General features: G+C 41.7%; 1 protein-coding gene and 1 long non-coding RNA gene across 3 annotated transcripts in view; one reads left to right on the top strand and one right to left on the bottom strand.

Annotated features, from left to right (window-relative positions):
* Positions 1–23567, bottom strand: part of zgc:113516 (uncharacterized protein LOC541449 homolog) — a 123485-nt gene that overhangs the window by 56158 nt on the left and 43760 nt on the right. The window contains exons 2-3 of the mRNA XM_059536382.1: positions 18090–18352; positions 17639–17773 (exon numbers count right to left, since the gene is read on the bottom strand). Of these exons, the coding sequence (XP_059392365.1) occupies positions 17639–17773; positions 18090–18352 (398 nt within the window). The remainder of the gene's footprint in view (positions 1–17638; positions 17774–18089; positions 18353–23567) is intronic.
* LOC132125140 (uncharacterized) lies at positions 9916–12063 on the top strand. 2 transcript variants are annotated; one of them, XR_009426857.1, is made up of 3 exons: positions 9916–10726; positions 10800–10898; positions 10984–12063. It is a non-coding gene; the product is annotated as an uncharacterized LOC132125140 (long non-coding RNA). The 2 variants fall into 2 exon arrangements; XR_009426856.1 differs by having other exon boundaries at positions 9916–10898.

Genomic DNA, 23567 nt, shown 5'->3' with positions numbered 1-23567 from the left:
CGCAATCCAAGTTTTAGCATCTCATCCAACGTTGAGATCAATTTAATAGAGATACGTGTTGAACAACTGTCGTCCTCGCAGCCTCCCTGATGAGCGGTCCAACTGTAAGGTGTACGGTGTCAATCCTGTCAGACTAATGAAAGAGATATCAGCATTATTATTGTATTTTTTTGTCCAAATCAAGAAATATAATAATATTGTTTACCTACTTGATAATATTTAATTGGGAAAAATGTATTTTCCTCGTTTGAAAAACTGAAATTTTGCTTGTCATTTAATTTGTTTTTCACCTCTTTCTCTCTTTTCCTCTTCCTCATTAGAGTGACAAAGTCTTCGCATCGCTAGTCTACTTAGACACCCTGAGACCAACACAGTCATCACAACACTTCACTAGTGGTTCACAATCACTGATACAACACTTAGTTGTCCCACAACACATAGGCTTTTACTCCACACAGATCTGTGTCAGTCCCTCTTCTCTCTAGCGTGCCAACCTGCCGCAGACTGCAGACCCCATTGCCCATGGGGATGATGTGAACACTTGGCTGAGAGGCATGACAGACAGCCTCACTCCAAAGACATTTGAACTATTATTATTTTTAATAATAATCCTAATCCTGAGAAGATTCCTGACACAAGATTCAAGCCAGAACAACAACCACGAGGAGCTAGTCAAGATCACCAGCTCCCTAAGCTATGCCTTCACAACCCAGCTGAAACTGAGCGACAAGCACATCACCCATCTTCAAGAGGAGCTGACACGTGCTCAACGTTGCATAGACAAGCTGGTAGTGAAAGTCCAAGATCAACTCAAAGCACCCAGCGAGAGGGAGCAGGAAACAACGGAAAAAGTTATGATGCTCCAAGCAGCCCTGGCAGCAGCAGCCCAGCTCGACCAGCAACATGCAACGGCTGCTCAGAAAGACCTGGTAAACAGACTCCAGTATGCCGAACATGTGTATCTAATATATTTTTTACCTCATTGAGGAACTCAATGCGAGGGTTAATTAAGTGATTGATGGCTGTTCATGTCTATGCAATTTCACGTATTGCTGTAAACTTGGGATTCCACATTTCCATTCTCTTAAACTCATCTTTCCCTAACTTTCGATCTTCCTGTAACTTGTGTGAATGTGTGAGTGCGTGCGTTTATGTGTTAGATTAGTTTATATGTCTTAGATTTATCTAATAAAGCCTTATTCATATTGAAAAGAGAAGTATCTTGTGTTTTGTGCTTACAAGTTAATGTCTTAAACTGCCGATCTTGTTACTGTGCAAATTGATAGTGTTTTCACTATACTTTCGATATTAATATCCAGCGCAGATTTGATGTTAAACGGCTCGTTCAGTGAATCGCAGGGCGTCTCAGTGATCAGCCGTGAAACAGTGATTCTGTTCAAATTCCCTTTAAAATCTTAAATGATTCCCTTTGAACTAAATTGACCTGTTTCCCTTACAACAGGAAATCTCGCAAAATCTCACAAGACTTCAGAATAAGCATTGCGGACGATATGCAGGAAGCCATTGCAATGATAGAATTTAGAATGATTTTTTACGACACGTTGTATAAACATTCGTGCTGTTGGCACAAATCAACAAGCTGATCCTCCATCTCTGCTGTCCACATCAATTTTGTTTCGTTTCATCTGATAATCTCTGGAGCGTGCGCACGTTTGTCCTCGGGTTCCCCCCACACATCAGGATTTCTGATCGTAAATATTAAACATGTTTAATATTTACAATTCGTGACTGGGGCGGCTCCGACGTTTTGAACAATCAAGATAATGGTTCAAGGAAAAAATACATAAATAATGTATAAGTTGCATTTTAATGGATTAATCACCTATTTTCGTTTGCTGCATTTTTTATTTTTTTTACACGCTAAAAAATGTATAAATTTTGTGTGGAAAAAAATATTAAAGTCATGTATAAGTTGCATTTTATTACATTTAGAAATAATAACGGCTGGCCTAATAATGTTATAATGTACCAACAGGATATTTTTAGTTCCCTTCACTTTAAAACAAATTTATCAGAACAAAACAAGAATTAAAAATATATAATTCTAATGCATAAATATAATTGTAGTATATAATAATATAGGCTTAGCTATAAATAAACAATTTTAAAACAAAACAAAACAATTTTATGCTAAGCATAAGGTAAGGTTGGGCTCTCTCATTCTCTCACTCTGGAGAAATCCAAATGATTCCATATTCGTGATGTTTCCCTATATATAGGCCTTATATTTAATTACTGTTTAATAACAATAGCATGCATAAGATCCTTTGTGTAAAGGTCTTCTTTTATTCTTTGATAGACTAGCCTAAGACTATCCTAAGTTTTGAAATTAAATCACTGTAAAAAAATTGTATGTTTTTTTTTTAAGATTACAATGTTATATCATAATGTTATTGTTGTTTTACTTCCACCTTTTATCTCATTTTACAATTACATTCATTTTGTACAGATACAGATCAACATCCCATCCCTCTTTTGACCCCTGGTTTGTCTGTATGCGTGTTTAGAGCCAGTGAGCAATATACTTTCAAAATAATAAAAATAATAATACTGTGTTATGTGTGACAAAATAATTTGTCTGCATTAATAATTCATGTGTTAACATGATAATAATGTGTTATCTTGCCCAGCTCTAGAAATAAGTAATATTTATAAATATTTTTCCTCACAATTATTTTTTTTTATTGAATTAGCTCACAATAACAGTGTTTCATCCACTAATCGCCATGAACTGGTCAAAGCAGTTCCATCCAGGAAAATAGCTGTGTTTCTAAATACCTTTAGGACCCCACACAGTTGACATGGCAGATACTTGTGCTGCAAAGTCAACTGCAAAGAGGAACATTACAGAATTTTACTTCAACTACCTCTGTTAATTTCATGAAGATGTTGATTTATAATATAAATTAATGTAAAACTGCCCTGAAAGAATTATAATGTTTTGACTAATGATTTAACAAGTAATATTACAAAACAATAATCAATAATAACAATAATAACACTTTCAGAAATAAATCACAAATCAAGGTTCAAAAGAACTATGTACAAACAGATGCCATGAAGCCTTCCACTTATATATTTCTGGAAGCTGGTTGATACACTTTTATTGCAAAACTAGGCCTATATATTATACCCTACAAATGCACTAAATAAAATTATTTTATAAACGCATAATTACAATTTAATCACTTACTGAAAATAAAATAAGTAGGCTGATAATAACATAAATAACTAGAGAAGGCTGACTATAATCAGCTTGCTTCCCTTTAGTGAGATAGGCCTACTCCTCACCTGCATTAGAAAAAAAGCTATTCTGGTCTTCAGTGATGTGAAGACAATGTTTGAGCATGTACACAGAATTTCTGAGTGAGAGCAGAGACAATTTATAAAATAATTTCAATTTTAAAAGCCACATCCAGTTTTGTGTGAGTGAAGGAAATCCATTTGCGAGTGGAGAGATTTGTCCCCACGCATTACATAGATTATGTAACATTATGTGCTCTCGATATTTGTCAGGCTATATGTAGCAGTACGATCTGCCCTCCCCTGATGTCATCTAGTAAATTGAGGGCGTGTCTGGTTAGGGTTGTTTATCTGCCTATAAAATCGTTTCCGTTTGTGCTATGTGTGTGCGTTCGTCCGGTGTAAGCGAGCGAGTCACCGTACTTCCGGGCTTTTGTGTGCATGGTGACAAGGTAGGAGCGTTTGCAGTGAGTGTTTTGAAATGCTGATGGTCTTGCACTGGGTTTACGAACCGATTTTACTTAGGTGGACTGAGGAGCTTTTCGGGAAGTCCTTTAATCGTGGTCCGTTATGGAGACAGTCGTTTTGTACAGCTACATCTGTGCTTCATGAGTCGCAGTACATGTATGTGTGACGCAATTTTATTATCAATTTTAAATAAGTTTTCATGGTCGGCTGATTCAAGTAAAGTGTGTTTTCCTTATTTAAGGTGCGGGTCAACGTGCAAGGGACGTCGCAGTGGGCTGCTGTAGTGGGCTTGTCGTTTGCTGGGTGGCTTTTCTGCACTGTGCATCGTTTAATAGTTTTTATGTTTCGCCGACTAACTGTTACCTGTTCTATCCAACTACGGCTGCTTCACGCTGTGTCTAATTTGTTTGCTTCGTTTTGCTCAGCTGCACGTCTCATTCCATACATTTGGTCTTTGGAACTACGCTCTTCCATCTGCTTTCATGCGGCTGCAATAACAGCGGATTTATATTGACGTTAATATAACGTTGTCGGGTGACGACTGTGTATTGCTGCATCAACTGAGAACTTGCACGGTCAGCTGCTCTGCGGTCTGGACTCGGGGTATGGCGTTTATTTCCCACCAGTACTGTGAGTAACTGATGGAAACGTGGTGTGCAACAGGGTAATTGCTATCTAACTGTCACTAGCATTGTTTTCTTCCGTCTGGGGTTATTGTGTTCGATGTAATTGTGTATTTTGTATTATTCTCCTTTGTTTATTATAATTTGTCATGATTTCGTTTTTTTTGTTTTTTTTGTTTTTGTTATTTGTTTGACTTTGTAGTATGTCTTTTGGTTCTTGATCAATCCAGTGGATTTATTATTATTATTATATTATTCCACGGCTGCCGTCCGTGAGGGAGCAGAGGAGTCGGCGCCGTTCGCCAGGGGGCCGGAGCCTGCTGCCTCCGTGAAGGTATCCGGAGGAGCAGGGAACGGTGGACTCCTGCCGGCTGCCCAAAACCGGAGGAGCCGTCGCCGTCCACCGGGCAGCGGAGGAGTGTCGTGCCGTCCGCCGAGGGCCGTCCAGTGTCACCGCCAGGCACCGCGGAGGAGATCGCCCAGCCGGTGGAGGGTTGAGCAGCAGTGCGTCTGGGAACCGGATTTTTTTTTTTTTTCTCTCTCCCCTTTCTCGTCTCTGTCGCTCCTCCTTCCATCTCCTTTTCTCTCGCCTCGTCTGACCTACCCCCAGGTTCCCGCAGGTCCCCGTGAGCGGTCCCCCCCGGAGGGAGGGGGGGGGGATAGAGCGCAGTCTCGAGGGTACCCCCCGGCCTGCGAGGGGCGATGGGGGTATGTGGCGAGTGGGGCGGGGCCGAGGGACGTGGGAACAAGGAGGGAGGCCGGCAATGATTGGGAAATCAGTGACACCTGCGACCTACTGCCGGTCTCGAGTCCCACGTAGGAGATGGAAGGATATAAAACTGGAGCGACGACAGTGAAGGACGAGAGAGGACCAGGCCTGGGCTTTTAGTTGTGTTTTGGTTTTATTTTGTGCGCATCAGTCGTCCGTGAGGGGCTGGTGCGCTGTTTTGTGTTTATTTTGAATAATTAAAGTTTCATTTGATTGTCTGCCGGTTCCCGCCTCCTTCTTCCGGATGAATACAAAGGTTGTATCATTACACGCACCTTCTGTTGGTGCAGCATGCCCATCTACACCACGATCAGCTGATGTAAGTGCTGGTACAGTTGAAAGATTTGTATTTATTCCGAGGGACCGACGCTGCCAAAATTGTAATGGCAGGTCTGGTATCAGTATCGACGAGTGGCTTGAGGAGGCCCAAGCATGTATGCGAGTTCGGAATATGACCTCTGTGGAGCAGGCGTTTTTCTTGTATGATCATCTTGACGGAGAGGCCCGCAATGAGATTAAATATCGTTCTAGTGCTGAGAAAAGCGATCCAGATAAAATTATTGCAGCGCTGCGTGAGGTGTATGGTTGTGCTGAGTCATACATCGCACTGGAAGAAGCATTTTTCTCTCGCCGGCAGCACGAAGGAGAAACATTATTGGAGTTCTCCTTGGTGTTATTGAGTTTGTTTGAGAAGGTAAAAAGCCAATCGCCACGCGAAGTTTTAAATGGTGACTTAATTGTGAGGGATCAATTTGTCGAATGTGTGTCGGATAATGCACTTCGTCGAGAATTAAAACAATTAATACGCCGTCAGCCCACTGTAACGTTGCTAGGGGTTCGGGGAGAAGCGATCCGTTGGGAACAAGAGGGATTACCAGGGGGTGTTAGAGGTAGAAGTCAGTCTGTCCCCCTGGTAAGTGGAATTCAGTACGAGGTCTGGGGAAGTCCTGAGATAGGTTGTGCTCAGGGGAGGCGTACATCTGAGTTAGACGAGCTAAGAGAAATGCTGCATCGGCAGCAACAGCAGCTAGATTTACTTACGCAAACTATCGCCCGGAATCAGACTACCTTTTCCCATGGTCATACTCCTCGTCCGGCTCAATTGATCTGTCGGCGTTGTCAGCAACCGGGTCATTTTGCACGGGAGTGCGATGGGGAGCGTCGCCCCCCCCCCCCGCACTTTGCCACGCCCAGTTGTTGCTCCTTCGGCCGGTGAACCAAGGTCCTTGCCTGGCCCTAACCAGTCGGAAAACTAGCTCCTACCGAGTTGCTGAGCCACAGTTCGGTAGGGAGCACGCGGGGTTCTCTTATTGTTAATAGTAATGAAACTGCTTCCCGATTAGTGTCCTCATGTCCACACCTTGTCGTAAATATTGGTGGGGTTTCAGTACCCTGCCTAGTACATGCTGGTTCTATGGTGTCAACCATCACTGAGACTTGTTTCCGGTTGAGGTTTGAGCCATGGGGCCAGGATCGGTTGCAATCCTGTCACTGGCTGCAGCTCCGAGCAGCGAACGGATTGGAAATTCCATATATTGGGTATCTCGAATTGGATATTGAACTGTGCGGTAATAAAGTCCCTAAATGTGGAGTGTTAGTGGTCCGTGATCCTCCGGGCAGTGGCATAGATACTCCCGGTATTTTAGGCATGAATGTGCTTAGCCGCTGTTATCGAGAGTTGTTCGGTCGTCACGGTCCCACTTTATTTGAGCTGCCAAGTTTAGTCGAGGATACAAATATGACCCAGGTACTTCAAAATTGTCAACAGTTCGTTCGTGCTACTGACCGTAAGAATAACATAAAGGTAAGGGGGCGCAGGGTGTGTCGCATTTCTGGCGGCACTTTGACATTTGTTACAGCTACCTGCTCCTCCTTGCTTGCAGGTAAGACCGTGTTGTTTGAGCCCATTGAGACTGGTTTGCCCACGGGATTATTGGCCTCGCCTTCGTTAGTACCGGTGGAAGGTGGTACTGTTTTGGTCCCTGTCATAAATGTTGGTACCGTTGACATAGTGCTGTATCCTACTACAGTGGTAGGAACGTTAACGGAGGTATATCTAGTGGGGTTACCAAATGGACTGACCGAAGTCGCCACTGTGACTGCTCGGGTAGCCTCTGGCGATGTGTCGGATATATTAGAGCAGATCGAGTCAGCTGATTTGTCAGGATTGTCAGCCGAGGAACAGAAGCAGGTTAGGGCTCTCCTTCGGGAGTATCAAAGTGTGTTTTCGACGCACGAAGGAGATCTGGGTTGCACCAACCTGCTTTCCCACGAGATCCCCTTAACCAATGACATTCCAGTCCGGCAGCGGTATCAACGTATCCCACCGTCCGAGTATGAAGTGGTCAAGACCCATATCAGTCAGTTGTTAGACGCACAAATTATCCGGGAGAGTTGCAGCCCATATGCCTCCCCCGTTGTGTTAGTTAAAAAGAAGGACGGTAGTTTACGCATGTGTGTAGACTACCGTCAACTCAACTCTAAAACGCGCAAGGATGCGTTCCCGTTACCTCGGATTGAGGAGACATTGGATTCACTGACAGGTGCCCACTGGTTTTCCACGTTAGATCTAGCTAGTGGGTATAATCAAGTTCCTGTATCTGAACCTGATCACCCCAAAACTGCCTTTTGCACGCCGTTCGGGTTGTTCGAGTGGAATCGTATGCCGTTCGGTTTGTGCAATGCGCCAAGTACGTTCCAGCGCCTGATGGAGCGGCTCTTTGGTGACCAGCGCCACCAGTCTGTTTTGCTGTATTTGGACGACATCAATGTGTTCTCTTCGTCCGTGCAACAGCATTTAGAGAGATAAAGGATGGTACTGGGTCGACTAAGGGCCGAAGGCCTCAAGGTAAAGCTAGGAAAATGTACGTTCTTTCAAGAAAAGGTAACATACTTGGGGCACGTAATCCTTGCCTCGGGCGTAGCTACAGACCCAGGTAAAGTGGAGGCCGTAGCTCAGTGGCCTTGTCCTACGACAGTCACTGAGCTGAGGACCTTCCTGGGGTTTGCTAGCTACTACAGGCGGTTTGTTGAGGGATTTGCAAAGTTGGCGGCTCCATTACATCAAATAGTGGCAGAGCTAACGCGAGGTAAGGTAGGTAGGCGCAGTCTAGAGTTGGCAGCAGCTTGGTCCCCACAATGTGAGGACTCATTCCAAATGTTGAAGCGAAAGCTGACTACTGCTCCAGTCTTAGCATATGCAGATTTCACACGGCCTTTTATATTGGAGGTCGACGCCAGTTATGCAGGGCTCGGGGCTGTGTTGTCACAGGAGGACGAAGGCAAAGTTAGACCCATCGCGTACGCTAGCCGCGGCCTTCGGCCTGCAGAACAGAAAATGGCCACTTATAGTTCCATGAGACTCTAATTTTTGGCTCTAAAATGGGCCATGGCTGAGAAATTTCGTGAATACCTTTTGGGACATAAGTGTGTCGTAGGCACTGATAATAACCCGTTGAGTCATCTGGCTACAGCCAAGTTAGGCGCTACTGAGCAAAGGTGGGCTGCTGAGTTAGCTGCCTTTGATTTTGTGATTCAGTATCGGGCGGGTAGAACCAACCAAAATGCCGATGCACTGTCCCGATTAACTACGGTGCAATCTGAGGTCAGTGGTAATGGGCAATTAGGGGCTGTCATACCCGAGCTGTTACGGCGAGTGACGGTAGGGCCAGCAGAGGTCACCACTTCGCATGCGATGCAGGCTTGGCCTGGTCGCTCGGCACCTGATATTAGCAGTTTACAGCAGGCGGACCGAGTGGTAGGGGAAGCCTTGAGGTTCTGGTATCAAGGGCAGCGGCCAGGTCCACAGGAGCGACGGACTTTGGCTAAGCCAGTGATCATGCTCCTCCAACAATGGGACTGGTTGGTAGAGCAAGAGGGCATATTATACCGACGGTCTTTCCGGCCTGATGGAGGGGAGACAGTGCTTCAGGTAGTCCTACCGGTTGTCTTGCAGCCAGAGGTACTAACTCTTTTACATCAGCAGCATGGACACCAGGGTGTTGAACGTACCTTGGAACTTTTGCGACAGCGCTGCTACTGGCCAGGCATGTCTGCAGACGTGGCAAGCTAAGGATGTGGCACCAGTCCCTCGAAGTTACATGGGGCATTTATTGGCATCCCGTCCGAATGATATCGTGGCTATTGATTTTACTGTGTTGGAGCCATCTCAGGCAGGGCAAGAAAGTGTGCTTGTAATGACCGATGTGTTTAGTAAGTTTACGGTGGCAATTCCCACCTGGGATCAGCAGGCTAGTACTGTGGCCAGGGTCCTGGTGGAGGAGTGGTTCTTCAAATTTGGGGTTCCTGGGCGCATTCACTCCGACAAGGGCCGTAATTTTGAGTCCAGCCTGATTCAACAGTTGTGTAGCCTGTATGGGGTGGGAAGGTCACGCAGCACTCCATACCACCCGGCCGGTAACGGTCAGTGTGAGAGGTGCAATAGGACCTTACACAACTTGTTGCGGACCTTGCCCACAGATCGGAAGAGAGATTGGGCATCTTGCCTAGCACAGGTGGTGTTTTGTTATAATACCACCCCTCACCAAGCTACTGGGGAGTCGCCCTTCTTTTTGATGTTTGGGCAAGAGCCAAGGTTGCCCATAGACTTCTTGCTCGGTCAGGTGCGAGAGCCAGTGTCAGGTTGAGTCCACCAGTGGATTGAGGAGCATCAAGCACGACTGCAGATGGCGGTTGATGGTGCCCGAGAGTGGCTGCAGGCTGCGGCAAGTCGGCGTAAAGCAGGACATGATCAACGGGTAAGAGAGTTGCTGTTACGGGAGGGCCAGCGGGTCTATCTGCGAGATTATGGGGTCCGGGGTCGACATAAGATTCATGACCTGTGGAGCTCTACTGTATATCAGGTGGTAAAAGCCCCTCTGTCTGGTGGTTCAGTGTATACAGTGGCTCCGGTTAACGACCTGACTCAAGTCCGGCATGTCCATCGGTCAGCATTGAAACCTCGAGTCCAAGGGGAGGCAGTAGCGGAGGACCTCTCCGAAAGTTCAGTCGATTCACCCGTGCCCTCAGAACCTGAGGAAGAATTGGAAGATGGGGACTTGGCATATGTGGTTTCCGAGGTCCCATCGTCAGCTCCTGGAGGGAGCACCTTGAGACCAGATCTATCTGGAACAGTGCTGGTTGATCCCCCAGCACCCACAGAAGCATCCCATGGGGAGTTGGTATCTGAAGAGAGAACCCTCCCCTTGGAGTCTCCTAATCCATTAGAGGTGGTTCCACGCCGGACGGAACGAGTAGGGGCAGGTCAACATTCTAATGTGCACCGTTTACCACGGACAATAGGAGCTGGAAATGTGAATCCTCCAGCCTGTGGGGCCAATGCAGTTATGGCATGGTTTAGGCCTTGGAACTAGGGTCTCGTGTTTAAATATTTCACCGTCGGGACGACGATGAAGAAGGGGGGAGTAGAATGTAGCAGTACGATCTGCCCTCCCCTGATGTCATCTAGTAAATTGAGGGCGTGTCTGGTTAGGGTTGTTTATCTGCCTATAAAATTGTTTCCGTTTGTGCTATGTGTGTGCGTTCGTCCGGTGTAAGCGAGCGAGTCACCGTACTTCCGGGCTTTTGTGTGCATGGTGACGAGGTAGGAGCGTTTGCAGTGAGTGTTTTGAAATGCTGATGGTCTTGCACTGGCTTTACGAACCGATTTTACTTAGGTGGACTGAGGAGCTTTTCGGGAAGTCCTTTAATCGTGGTCCGTTATGGAGACAGTCGTTTTGTACAGCTACATCTGTGCTTCATGAGTCGCAGTACAGGTATGTGTGACACAATTTTATTATCAATTTTAAATAAGTTTTCATGGTCGGCTGATTCAAGTAAAGTGTGTTTTCCTTATTTAAGGTGCGGGTCAACGTGCAAGGGACGTCGCAGTGGGCTGCTGTAGTGGGCTTGTCGTTTGCTGGGTGGCTTTTCTGCACTGTGCATCGTTTAATAGTTTTTATGTTTCGCCGACTAACTGTTACCTGTTCTATCCAACTACGGCTGCTTCACGCTGTGTCTAATTTGTTTGCTTCGTTTTGCTCAGCTGCACGTCTCATTCCATACATTTGGTCTTTGGAACTACGCTCTTCCATCTGCTTTCATGCGGCTGCATTAACAGCGGATTTATATTGACGTTAATATAACGTTGTCGGGTGACGAATGTGTATTGCTGCATCAACTGAGAACTTGCAGGGTCAGCTGGTCTGCGGTCTGGACTCGGGGTATGGCGTTTATTTCCCACCAGTAATGTGAGTAACTGATGGAAACGTGGCGTGCAACAGGGTAATTGCTATCTAACTGTCACTAGCATTGTTCTCTTCCGTCTGGGGTTATTGTGTTCGATGTAATTGTGTATTTTGTATTATTCTCCTTTGTTTATTATAATTTTTCATGATTTCATTTTTTTTTTTTTTTGTTATTTGTTTGACTTTGTAGTATGTCTTTTGGTTCTTGATCAATCCAGTGGATTTATTATTATTATTATATTATTGTTGTTCTTTTTGTGTACCTGTGTTTGGTGGTTCTTTGTACCAGCGTTCTGCTTCTTTCTGTCTGCTGGTAACCCAGTAGCTGGGCCACTTTATGGAACCAGTAGTTTTGGATGTGACTGTTGAGAACCAGGTTGCTGTATGTGATGCTTGTTTTAATTTATGTGTTTTCGAACTGTGATTCTGTTTCTTTTCCCTTCAGCAGTGGGGTGGCCGCCGGCAGCAGTGTAGCCTCTTGTGGTGGTGGCCCCTTTACCTATTTGCAGTGATCACAGTGGAGTGTGCCGTGCTGGGGTGTGTGTGTGTGTGTGTGCACGCGTGAATGCTATCTCCTCTGCTCAAAGGATGCCAGGCCTTCCCCCTCCTTGAAGTGGGACGTTTTGTTGTTTCTAATTATTTGATATAGTGTATAAAATTTGAATCAATTTCAAATAAAGTTGTCTTAACTTAACTCTGGCCTGATACCTGATCCAGTCGTCACGAACCGGTGTGCTTTAAAGTTAAGGGCAGTCCCGGATATAGCCTCCGGGTGGCGTAGTCTGTAGAACTTACCAGTCCGTAACGCCACATATATAAACCACCGATAATTAAGTATAAAGAAGAGAAGTGAGAACTCTTAGGTAGCTGCACATGCCAGGACCCGGTGTTCTGTCGATTTGTCCTACACTGTCAGATTTGCCTACCTCCCACTAAAACAGGGGGTAGTACAACTCGAAAAAAATGAAAAATGCTACTGTAAAGTTATGGTTTATTAACATCTATGTCATATATGGAGAGATTGTATTGTATTTGTGTTGGGTGCTGTGTTTTCCGTGTGTGTATTTGGCACTGATTGTTTTTCCTCTTGATGTGGTGGTTTTATTTAATGTGCACTTTATTTTGGTGATTGTTTTATGATTTTTAGAATGTGGAATGACGCCCCCATATTTTCCTATTGCCTGGATCAGAGCTTATTAGCAGATGGACAGCTGTTGGTAATCAATGTAACAAATCACAGATCATTTAAAAAGGTAATCGAATGAACTGAAAGCGTGTCTGCTACCCTATGAACTTTGCTTGGTGCTGCTCTGTTCCCCTTGTACTCTACCTCTTGTTCTCTACTGCTGGATTGACTTATTTTGTTGACACGATCATTGTATGGGATTATTGTTTGTTCGTGTCGAAGCCCTTAGTTGTTGACGTGCCGGTCCAGTTATCAACTCAGTGGCTGCCGTGTCTTCGCCTTATCCTCTGCTGCACTAAGATTGCTGCCGATCCTTGCTGCGCTGTCCGGAGTCTGCCTTGTCCACCCTGTCCCGGTGGTGGGTGGAGTGCTGTCCAACAGGACTGGGAGTCAGATTCCTCTGCTCCCAGTTTATTGGTGAGTCACGCCCTGTGTTAAGTTATGCTGCCTCATTCCATCCGAAGTTAAGATCCACGCTTCACCTAAATTGGAGAGTTCCAGTCTGTCTGCCATAGTCATAATTTAGATATAATATAGCTTGTGTATATTCACGAATTGCAGTGACTTGTTGTGTATTGCATGACTGGTAATTTTTATATTGTGGTGTTGTGTTATGTTGTGTTTATTATCTACTGTGGAGGTACTGGCGGTTTCCTTTTTGTTTGTGTGAGTGTCGTGTTGGTGTGGGCGAGTGATTGACAGGTGGCCGCTGCGTAGACGCCACTGCTTGGCGAGAGACAAACTTGTGTTAAGGAATTGCTGAAGGACTCCGGACACCTGATAAGGACTTCCAGTGGATTTTGAGAGTGTTATCCTGTTCCGCTTTTAAGCTTGCGTGAGAGTGTGTATGATGTACTCTTTTCTTTTTTTTATTGTAATTAGAGATCATAATAAATAGATTTTTATATTGAACTGTTTTCTGGGTATATCTGTTGTGTTGCTCCCACCAAACTAAAAGAACTTGCAAATAAAAGAAAAGGATACTTTATTTAGAGTCCCAGCTCTTTAATTGGGTGGCGTAGTCGAGCTACATTTAATTTGGGCCACATCCAAACCTACCACAACCCTAAACCTACCCTTACAGTACTGCAAATACAGTTATTATGTGTTATATTCGCGGTTGTAGCTAGAAGGGATACAGCTACAGGAAACCAACAATAAATATTTTTTCTACCAATTAGATCGTGTTTTTATTAAAGTCTACACCTACCCCAACCCTAAACCTACCCTTACAGTAATGCAGATACATTAAATATCGTTGTTTAGCATGAGAAAAAGGATATTGCGATATTGATGTGCACATGTGCAGTAAACCCGGGTAGAAAAATCTGACGGGTAGGATAAAATGGGTATCTGATTTCCGTGCAAGAACAGGAAAATGAAAAATCAAGTCATAATTTAGTTTTTTTCGTTTTTCTGAAAAAATTGGATAGCATTGGATAGAGAAATTAATTTACAAGCTTCCTTACAAACGGGTACATAGTCATTATTTTCATCAACATCATTATTATCATTATTATAATTATTATTTACAGATTGCATTTCTGGTCTCAAATTGTAGCTTTTTACTGTTTACAATTTATAAATGTATGAATTTCTGTCATAATAGTTATTTTCTATACACTAATTGTTGTAACAAAGGTAATAAAGAGTATTTATTAATGAACACATATGATTATGGTGGGTTTAATTTCCTTGATTTCTCTTCTTTGAACAACACTTTCAAAATTAATTGGATTAGACAGTTTTTGTGTAATCCAAACTCAATATGTAGTTTTATCCCCAATGACTACTTTTCCAAATTAGGTGGTCTCCCTTTCCTATTGATCTTTATTTATAATATTGCTAGAATCCCTTACAATTTAACCAAATTTCATAAACAGGCATTACTTGCATGGTCATTAATTTTTAAGCACCCCTCAGCGGTACTTAATTTGGAAAAAAAAAATTTGGTTGTTTCTTAGTTATTTAACTCGGATGGTCTTATTTTAAGTCACAAAGAATTCTTATGTAAATGTAATTTTCCAGTAACTTCCAAAGTATTCTCCATCGTCATGGACGCTATTCCCTAAAGGAGTTGTTATGCTTTCAAGGGACTCATTAGATCATCCAGCACTTTATTTTTATCTTTAGACCCATTTGAAATCCCATTAGGAAAACTATGCTTTTTGTCACGTGACATACAGCCAATCATGGTGACCCATACTCAGAATTTGTGCTCTGCATTTAACCCATCCAAAGTGCACACACACAGCAGTAAACACACACACACACACACACTGTGAACACACACCCAGAGCAGTGGGCATCATTTATGCTGCGGCACCCAGGGAGCAGTTGGGGGTTCAGTGTCTTGTCAAGGACATCTCAGTTGTGATATTGCCGTGACAAACTCTCTAACCACTAGGCCATGACTTTGCCCAGTATGCTTTATCATGTAACTATAAGATTAGATTGCTTTTTCAAAAGGAGCTCGTAACAACTCCATGTGTGATGTCTTATTGGAGGAATGTGGTTGATCATATTGATTGAAAAAAGTATGGACTCTGTCTTTGGAATATATAATAATTAACAAGGTTAGAGAAATCTCAAATTGTTACACAGATTTTACCCAGCTAAAGTGTTTTTTAAAAGGTTTAAATCAGACACAGATACAAGCTGATGTTTTTATGGTGACCCTAATGAAACTGATATACAGTGCCCTCCACAATTATTGGCACCCCTGTTTAAGATGTGGTTGTGGACTTCTAAAAATTCTCATTTTTTTTTAATAACACAGAACCCAAATGCAAAAAAAGAGAAAGATCCAACCTTTTAAGTACATTACTTTGGTGGTAAAAAAAATAAAATAAAATTCACACATTTAGGAAAAAAAAAAAACTTGAAACCATAAGTCCCACAATTATTGTCACCACTGATGTCAATACTTTGTACAACCCCCTTTTGCCAACAAGACAGCCATTAATCTCCTCCTTTAACATTTCACAAGATTCTATATCATCCAGTGTCCTGGGTCCTCTCTTATGTACTCTTCTCCTTAGCTCGCCCCACAGGTTTTCGATTGGGTTGAGGTCTGGGGACTGAGATGGCCATGGGAGGACAATGAGTTTTTGACTGCTGAACCATTTTTGTGTAGATTTTGCCACATGTTTTGGATCATTATCCTGCTGAATGTCCCAATGACGACCCATCTTCAGCTTTCTGGCAGCATTCATAATGCCATGCACCCAAACAAGGTTCCCAAGGCCTTTGGATGAGAAACAGGCCCACAGCATCACAGATCCTCCACCATTCTTCACAGTGGGCATGAGGTGCTTTCCGGCACACTCATCTTTTGTTTTATGCCAGACCCACTTAGAGTTTTTTTGCCAAAAAGCTCTATCTTAGTCTCATCTGACCAAAGCACACTATCCCAGTTGAAGTCCCAGTGCCGCTTAGCAAACTCCAGACGTTTACGTTTGTGAGTGTTCGTGAGAAAAGGCTTTTTCCTTGCATGCCTCCCAAACAGCTTGTTGGCATGTAGAAAGCGTCTGATGGTTGTTTTGGAGACTTTGTGTCCTCAAGATGCCACTCTTTGATGCAATTCTGTGACAGTGAGCTTAGGACTTTTTTTTACTTCTCTTACCATCCTCCTCATTGTGCGTTGTGGCAAGATAAACTTGGGACCTCTTCCAGCCTTGCTTGTCACTGTTCCAGTTGTTTTAAACTTCTTAATGATTCCTCTGACTGTAGATACAGGCAAGTTAAATCTTCGTGTAGCCATTGCCTGACTTTTGAAGGTCGACACACATCTGCCTTACTTGAATGGTATGTTCTCTTGTCTTTGCCATGTTTGCAAATGGGTAAGAGAATGAGGCCTCTGTGTCACGTCATATTTATACCCCAGGTCTTGAATTACTAATTAAAAGTTCCTAGATACCCTGACCAACTTTAGCAACTACAGAAAAATATATTTTTAAAAAAATCAATAACATTTTTCAGCAGAATTGTTAGGGGTGCCAATAATTGTGGGACACATGATTTCAAGCTTGTTTTTTTTTCTTCTAAATGTGTGAATATTTTTTTATTTTTTTTTTACCACCAGAGTAATGAACTTAAATAAAAGGTTGGATTTTTCTCTTTTTTTGCATTTGGGTTCTATGTTGTTTAAAAAAAAGGATAATTTTTAGAAGTCCACTACCACATCTTAAACTGGGGTGCCATTAATTGTGGAGGGCTCTATATATCGTTTGGGACTGTCCTCACACACAGCTATTTTGGACTGAATTCTCTAATGATATCCATCGCAGTGTGCTACAGGGTTTCTCTTTGCTTTTTAAGGATGTACTGTTTGGCTTCTTTAATATTTAAAAAGACAAAATTAATGTATATGTCATTATTAACCTATTATGACTTCTTGCTAAATTTCATATTCACCACAGTAAATTCACTATTCGAAATCCTTTATATAGTTTTTTTTTAAGAGGTTCAACAGGTCCAAACTATTTAATCTTCCAAAAATCTTAAGACTGTTAAAAATGTAAAAAAAATACATTTTTAATTTATTTTGTTAAAGCTTTCGTTTAGTATTATTTATTTGTATGTTTACATACGCCTGTAAATGGTGCTTTGCATGTAATTCCACTTCTTTGTATGCAATATTGACATTCTTTGTACTTTTATCTTTGGTACCTTGGCATTAATAATAATAATAAAAAAAAGAACTAATCAATTCTCTTTCCGACTCAGACTGCACTGACTGAAACAGGTGAAGTAGACCTACAGAATTTTGAGATGAATTTTGCGCGTGCGCGAATGAACGAAAAACTACCCGAGACGACTCGTTCTTCCCGAGTCACATTGAAGATAGGTTCAAAATGACCGAATCGTTCAAGAACGATCGTCGCTAACTGGCATCCGACGAAAACACCAAAGTGAAACACACACGCTCGTTAGGCTACCCATTTTTTTTATTTTTGATAATAGCACAAAACTGTTGGGGGGGCACCTAGGGTGGCCAGACAAATTTCAGGGGGGGCAGGTGCAACCCCTGGCAAAACATGTAGACATGCCACTGTGATTCATAACACTGATGTTCACTTACTTTTGCTGTTCAGGAGCATCAGAACTCTGGACCAGATTAAGGAACTGGGACAATCTAGACCACAAAACGGGTGAACTGTTTCCAGTTTCTCCAGACTTTATGGAATGGATTTTCCCCATTTCAGTTGCAATCAATCTAAAGTCAATGAAAATGCAATTTCAATTACGCATATTGAGAAAATGAAATACTACTACTACTAATAAAAATAAATAAATAAATAAAATGTTTACTTGTTAAATGTTTACAAAGTCAAATCTACCTTTACTCAGCCATGCTGCGGCATGAGAGCACTTATAAGCACACAATCATAAATATGAGAATTTGATTAAGAAATACATTCCTAGTGATCCAAAGTGTCAATGGGTTAATAATACTCCACAAGAAGCACTGTGAGTGCATGTGGCTTTTGTATGCAGATGTGTGTTTGTGTGTGTGCGGTAAAGGTTCAGACCTGTAAACAGATGGCTGTCTAAGCAGTGTGTCATCCAGCACAACTCCTTTGACAAACTCATAGCAGATACCATTGGTAAAACTGCAGTACAGTTCCGGGCCACAGCCATGTTTGTGTAACATCCGGAACATCTCCATTTCCTTTTCTCGGTCCATAAAAAGCTCAGTCATCTGTCCATAAACCCTCACCAGTAAAACAGGGTCTTGCATCAGAGAGCCAACATAGCATCCCATTAATTGGTTAGTGATGCCCTCAGTGAAAGCCTAGGATAATTCAAATAATAATAATAATTATTATTGCTGCAATTAAGAGGCCAAGCACAACAGAGGTAAAATAAACAGCTATGGAGCTTTAAATACTCAGTAAGGGACAGTAGGTGGCGTTGTCAAGTCAAGTCACCTTTATTTATATAGCGCTCTAAACAAAATACATTGTGTCAAAGCAACTGAACAACATTCATTAGGAAAACAATAATGCAAAATGATAGTTAAAGGCAGTTCTTCATTGAATTCAGTGATGTCACCATCTCAGTTCAGTTTACAAACCCGATTCCAAAAAAGTTGGGACACTGTACAAATTGTGTGTAAAAAAGGGATGGAATAATTTACAAATTTCATAAACGTATATTTTATTCACATTATAATATATATATATATATATATATATATATATATATATATATATATATATATATATATATATATATATATATAAAATATCAAATGTTGAAAGTGAGACATTTTTAAAATACCAAATATTGGGTCATTTTGGATTTCATGAGAGCTACACATTCCCAAAAAGTTGGGACAGGTAGCAATAAGAGGCTGGAAAAGTTAAATGTACATGTAAGGAACAGCTGGAGGACCAATTTTCAACTTATTAGGTCAAATTGGCAACATTATTGGGTATAAAAAGATAATCTCAGAGTGGCAGTGTCTCTCAGAAGTCAAGATGTGTTCCTGTAGCTTCCTCAAGCACAAGGTTGTGGGTTCGATTCCCCGGGAACACATGATAGGTTAAAATTGATAGCCTGAATGCACTGTAAGTCGCTTTGGATAAAAGTGTCTGCTAAATGCATTAAATAAAATTAAATTAAATTAAATTAAATTAAATTAAATTAAATTAAATTAAATTAAATTAAATTAAATTAAATTAAATTAAATTAAATTAAATTTAAAGATGGGCGAGGATCACCAATTCCCCAGATGCTGAGTATCACAATGCCATTCACCAGTCGATCAGTCGAGTCAATTTTCAGCATCATTCCTCCAGCCTTCAGTGTCACATGTAACATCAGTCTATCACATGATCATTTAGAAATCATTCTAATATTCTGATTTATTATTAGTGTTGAAACAGTTCTGCTGTCTAATATATTTGATCAATAAAAGGTTAAAAAGAACTGCATTTATTAAAAAAAAAAAAAATTCTAATAATATATTTTCGTTACTATCACTTTTTATCAATTTAACACATCCTTGCTGAATAAAAGTATTGATTTTATTTTAAAAAAAAGAAAGAAAAAAAATTACTGACCCCAAATTACTGACCAGTAGTGTATATTGTTATTACAAAATATTTATATTTTAAAAACATAGCTTTTTTTTTTTTACTTGTTATTCATCAAAGTATCCTAAAAAAGTATTACGTTCTGAAAAAATATTAAGCAGCAGAACTGTTTCCAACTTTGATAATGAATCATCATATTAGAATGATTTCTAAAGGATCATGTGATAATGATCCTAAAAATTCAGCTTTGCATCACAGAAATAAATGATAATTTAAAGTATAATAAATTTAAAAACAATTATTTTAAATTGTAATAATATATCACAATATTACATTTTTTTCTGTATTTTTGATCAAATAAATGCAGGCTTGATGAGCAGAAGAAACTTCTTTCAAAAACATTAAAAATAGTAATGTTTCCAAACTTTTGGTCTGTTCTGTATATGTAACCCACACATTTGACTATCACATAATCACTTTTTTGTATGTCTTTTAATAACTATGGTTTAAGGATTCATATTCATGTTTAGTATGTTTGTGTTTCAGTCTGCTTGCTTGAGACATTCCTGACCATCAGTTATTTGTCAAATGTGTCATATTCTTGTTATAGGAATCATGTCCAAAATTAGACCCTGCAAGAGTGGCAAAAATTCAGACCACGTGCTTGATAAGATAACATATGATTTATGATACCCGGAGCAAAGACAATATCTAAATGGTCAAGTCAACATTTGAGGTGTGGCCAACAGGCCAGTTTAAATACTCAGGACACCATCAAAGTTAGCTTTTTAGTTTGCTTTTTGCTTTGCATCCTAGCTTTTGCTTTTAGCCTGTTTTTTGCGTTTGATTTTTACTTATGCTTTTAGTCATTACTGTAAGCGTTCTTTGAGCATGCTTCCAGCGTGCGTCAGACTGCACGCCAGCTGCTACTTAAGCATGATCAGAAGAAACACCACCTAGTCTCGTCAAACTTTACTTCTGTTCTTTTATTTTAGTTTATTTTCTTTTCCATTTGAGAGTTTTGTGCTCTGAGTTAAGTTTTGTAATACCGTGTCTCCGAGTCTGACCTCGAGTGCCCGTTCAACTTCAACCAGCCACACAAATCCGCATCGACAGCCAACGCTCAACCACGGGCTTCCCAAGACGTCACTTCAGCGACTACTGAACTTCCTGCCAATCAGCGACATCGGGAAACCCCCTTTCAACGACAACAAAGGGAACCCCTTTATACAGGCAACGCAAGTACTACCTCCAGACTGATCTATACTGGTGAATCTAATATAACTTTAACCCTTTAAAACCGCACGTATCATATTTGATACACGAGTTTCTAAGACATATATTGAATCAGTGAGAGCAATAATTTCTTTGAAAACCTGTTGTATCTATTTTGATACATGTATTCTGCCATCTTGTGGAATTTCACTGTACTGCAGGCAGTAGAGGGGTGATTTTTTAGCTTTTCAAAATGGCGGCTGCGATTGGATCAAGCCAGACGCTTTCAGCAGGAAAATAAAGGCTAATTTCATGTTGTTAAGGTAAAAAATAATATTGGATTACGCCTGATATAATTAATTTAACACTTTCTGAATTGAAATAATGCATAATTACTTAATAATTTAATTTTTAAATTACAGGTAAATCGTGTTGGAAATTGTGTATCAAATTTGATACTGCAGGTATTAATGGTGCTTTATGTCTAAACAGTAATGTCAAATTGTAGTAATGTTATCTACTTTATAACTACCACAATGCAAACACACACAATATTGGGGTGATTCAATTAATGGCAATTAATGACTAAAATGCCATATTAAAATATATATTGTGTTAAAAATGCAGGTATAAGGTTCTTTATCCCTGAATAGTCGTGTCACATTTTTTTAATGTAATCTACAATATGTCTACCACAATGTCATCTTACAATACATTTAGGTTATTTTTAATAATAATATTTTTAATTATTTTTCAGTAATAATTCCTCTAAAATTAGAATCAATATGCTGTAATTTTTTATGTGTATTTTTAGATGTCAAAAAGATTAGAGGAAAAAGAGAGAAAAAAAAGCATCTTCAAAATGTAATCGACATAATAATGGATGGCAATTCAAGTGACCTAGAGCAGTTAGAGGAAGAGGAGGAGGGTGATGATGAGGAGGAATGGATTCCTCAGGCCATGCATGATGATGGAAGTTCAGACAGCAGTGATGAGGAAGATTATCAAGTCGAAAGTGTAGTCCAGAGCAGCATAGAAGTTGAGGTCCCAACAACACAGGACACATTCAAAAAGCAGTCAGTGAAGGATAATGCAAAAAAGAAAGAATACAGATGGAGAAAAAAACAATTTCAACCTCCATCTGTTGATTTCATTGCATCTGATGAGGAAGGGACAGAAGACAGGTGTAACTGGACTCCATATATGTATTTCAAACAGTTTGTCACCGATGAAATGCTACAGGAAACGGCAGAACAAACAAATCTGTACAGCGTACAAAAAGAGGGCAAGTCAGTAAACACAACTGCCAAAGAGATAGAGAAAGTTCTAGGCATGTGTCACAGGTCGGAGCGGACCACAGATGTCGTGAGTCACGCCCCTCCCTAGTTTCCACCTCGAGGAGGTCCCAAGAACACCCCAATGACCAGACACACGAGAGACGGTAAGTATTAAAACAGCTTTATTAAATTACTAAAAAAAGGTATAGGGAAGGGAGGGGGGAGACAGCTGCCCGGGGCCCTCTCGTTTTCCTGGACGTATCACATACAAGTGGTAAGTATTTAGAGTTTGAATGTCCAGTGGATACCTGCTGCTTCCCGTGGCGAACTCCGAGGCGGCCCAGCGGGTTGGACTCCCGGTCGTCCAGATGCTGGTGGAGCTGCACAATGGCTGTCGGAACCCGACAGAACCCGTACTGGTAAGTGTACGGGAGGTGTTCACGGTTTCCGTATCCTGAGTAATGGGTAGACGTGCAGGTAGACACTTCAAAGGGACCTGCTAGATCTGCACAAGAACATACAAGTAAGTATGACAGGACTGGACATGGACGGTGGACAGAGGGGCCACTGGCTCTTCGCTCGGGGCACAGGTAAGTCTGTAGGAAAGACTTGTAGGAACAAGCTGAAGATGGCGCCGCACATGGCTGCTTCAGTGCTTGGCTCTCCAGTGTTTGTACTGTTTTTGTTCGTTTTTCCTGTTTTTTGTTTAACAAACACGATCAGTTTCACCAGGGATGAACTGCTGAACATTCGGCAGAACACACCACATGATATTTTTCCGGATTTCTATTATACAGACGTTTTACTGAACATTGTTATCGGAGGAGCAGCGGCGCTGATCAAGCGCTTCAGGACGCGCAGACGGGGAAAGCGAGCGGGAGCGCTCGTCAGACTCAGGAGGCGCGGATTTCGAACGCCGTTGCCTAGCATCCATCTCGCAAATCTCCGCTCTCTACCCAACAAAACGGACGGACTCCTTCTGCTCTCTCGGACAAATAAGGATTTCTCTCACTCTGCTGCTCTGTGTTTCACGGAAACCTGGCTGAATGACGCCATACCGGACAGCGCACTCCATCTGCCGGGCTTTCAGCTGTTTAAAGCGGATCGCGACGCAGAATCAACGTGGAAATCGCGCGGCGGCGGGACATGCTTTTACATCAATGAACGGTGGTGTACAGATGTAACTGTGTTAAAGAAGATGTGCTGTCCTGATCTAGAAACGCAGTTTATCAACTGCAAGCCATTCTATTCGCCGCGGGAGTTTCACTCGCTCATTCTGGTTAGTGTTTACATTCCACCTCAAGCGCATGTGAGCTCAGCTTTACAGAAACTCGCTGATCAGATCACAGACACAGAACAACAACACCCGGACTCTGTTTTAATCATTCTTGGGGACTTTAATAAAGCCAATCTCTCCCGTGAACTGCCAAAATACAGACAGCATGTTACCTGTCCCACCAGAGACAGTAATATACTG

Source organism: Carassius carassius, chromosome 43, assembly GCF_963082965.1.
Source record: "Carassius carassius chromosome 43, fCarCar2.1, whole genome shotgun sequence".
NCBI lineage: Eukaryota > Metazoa > Chordata > Actinopteri > Cypriniformes > Cyprinidae > Carassius > Carassius carassius.
This window is presented reverse-complemented; position numbering and strand designations above follow the sequence as displayed.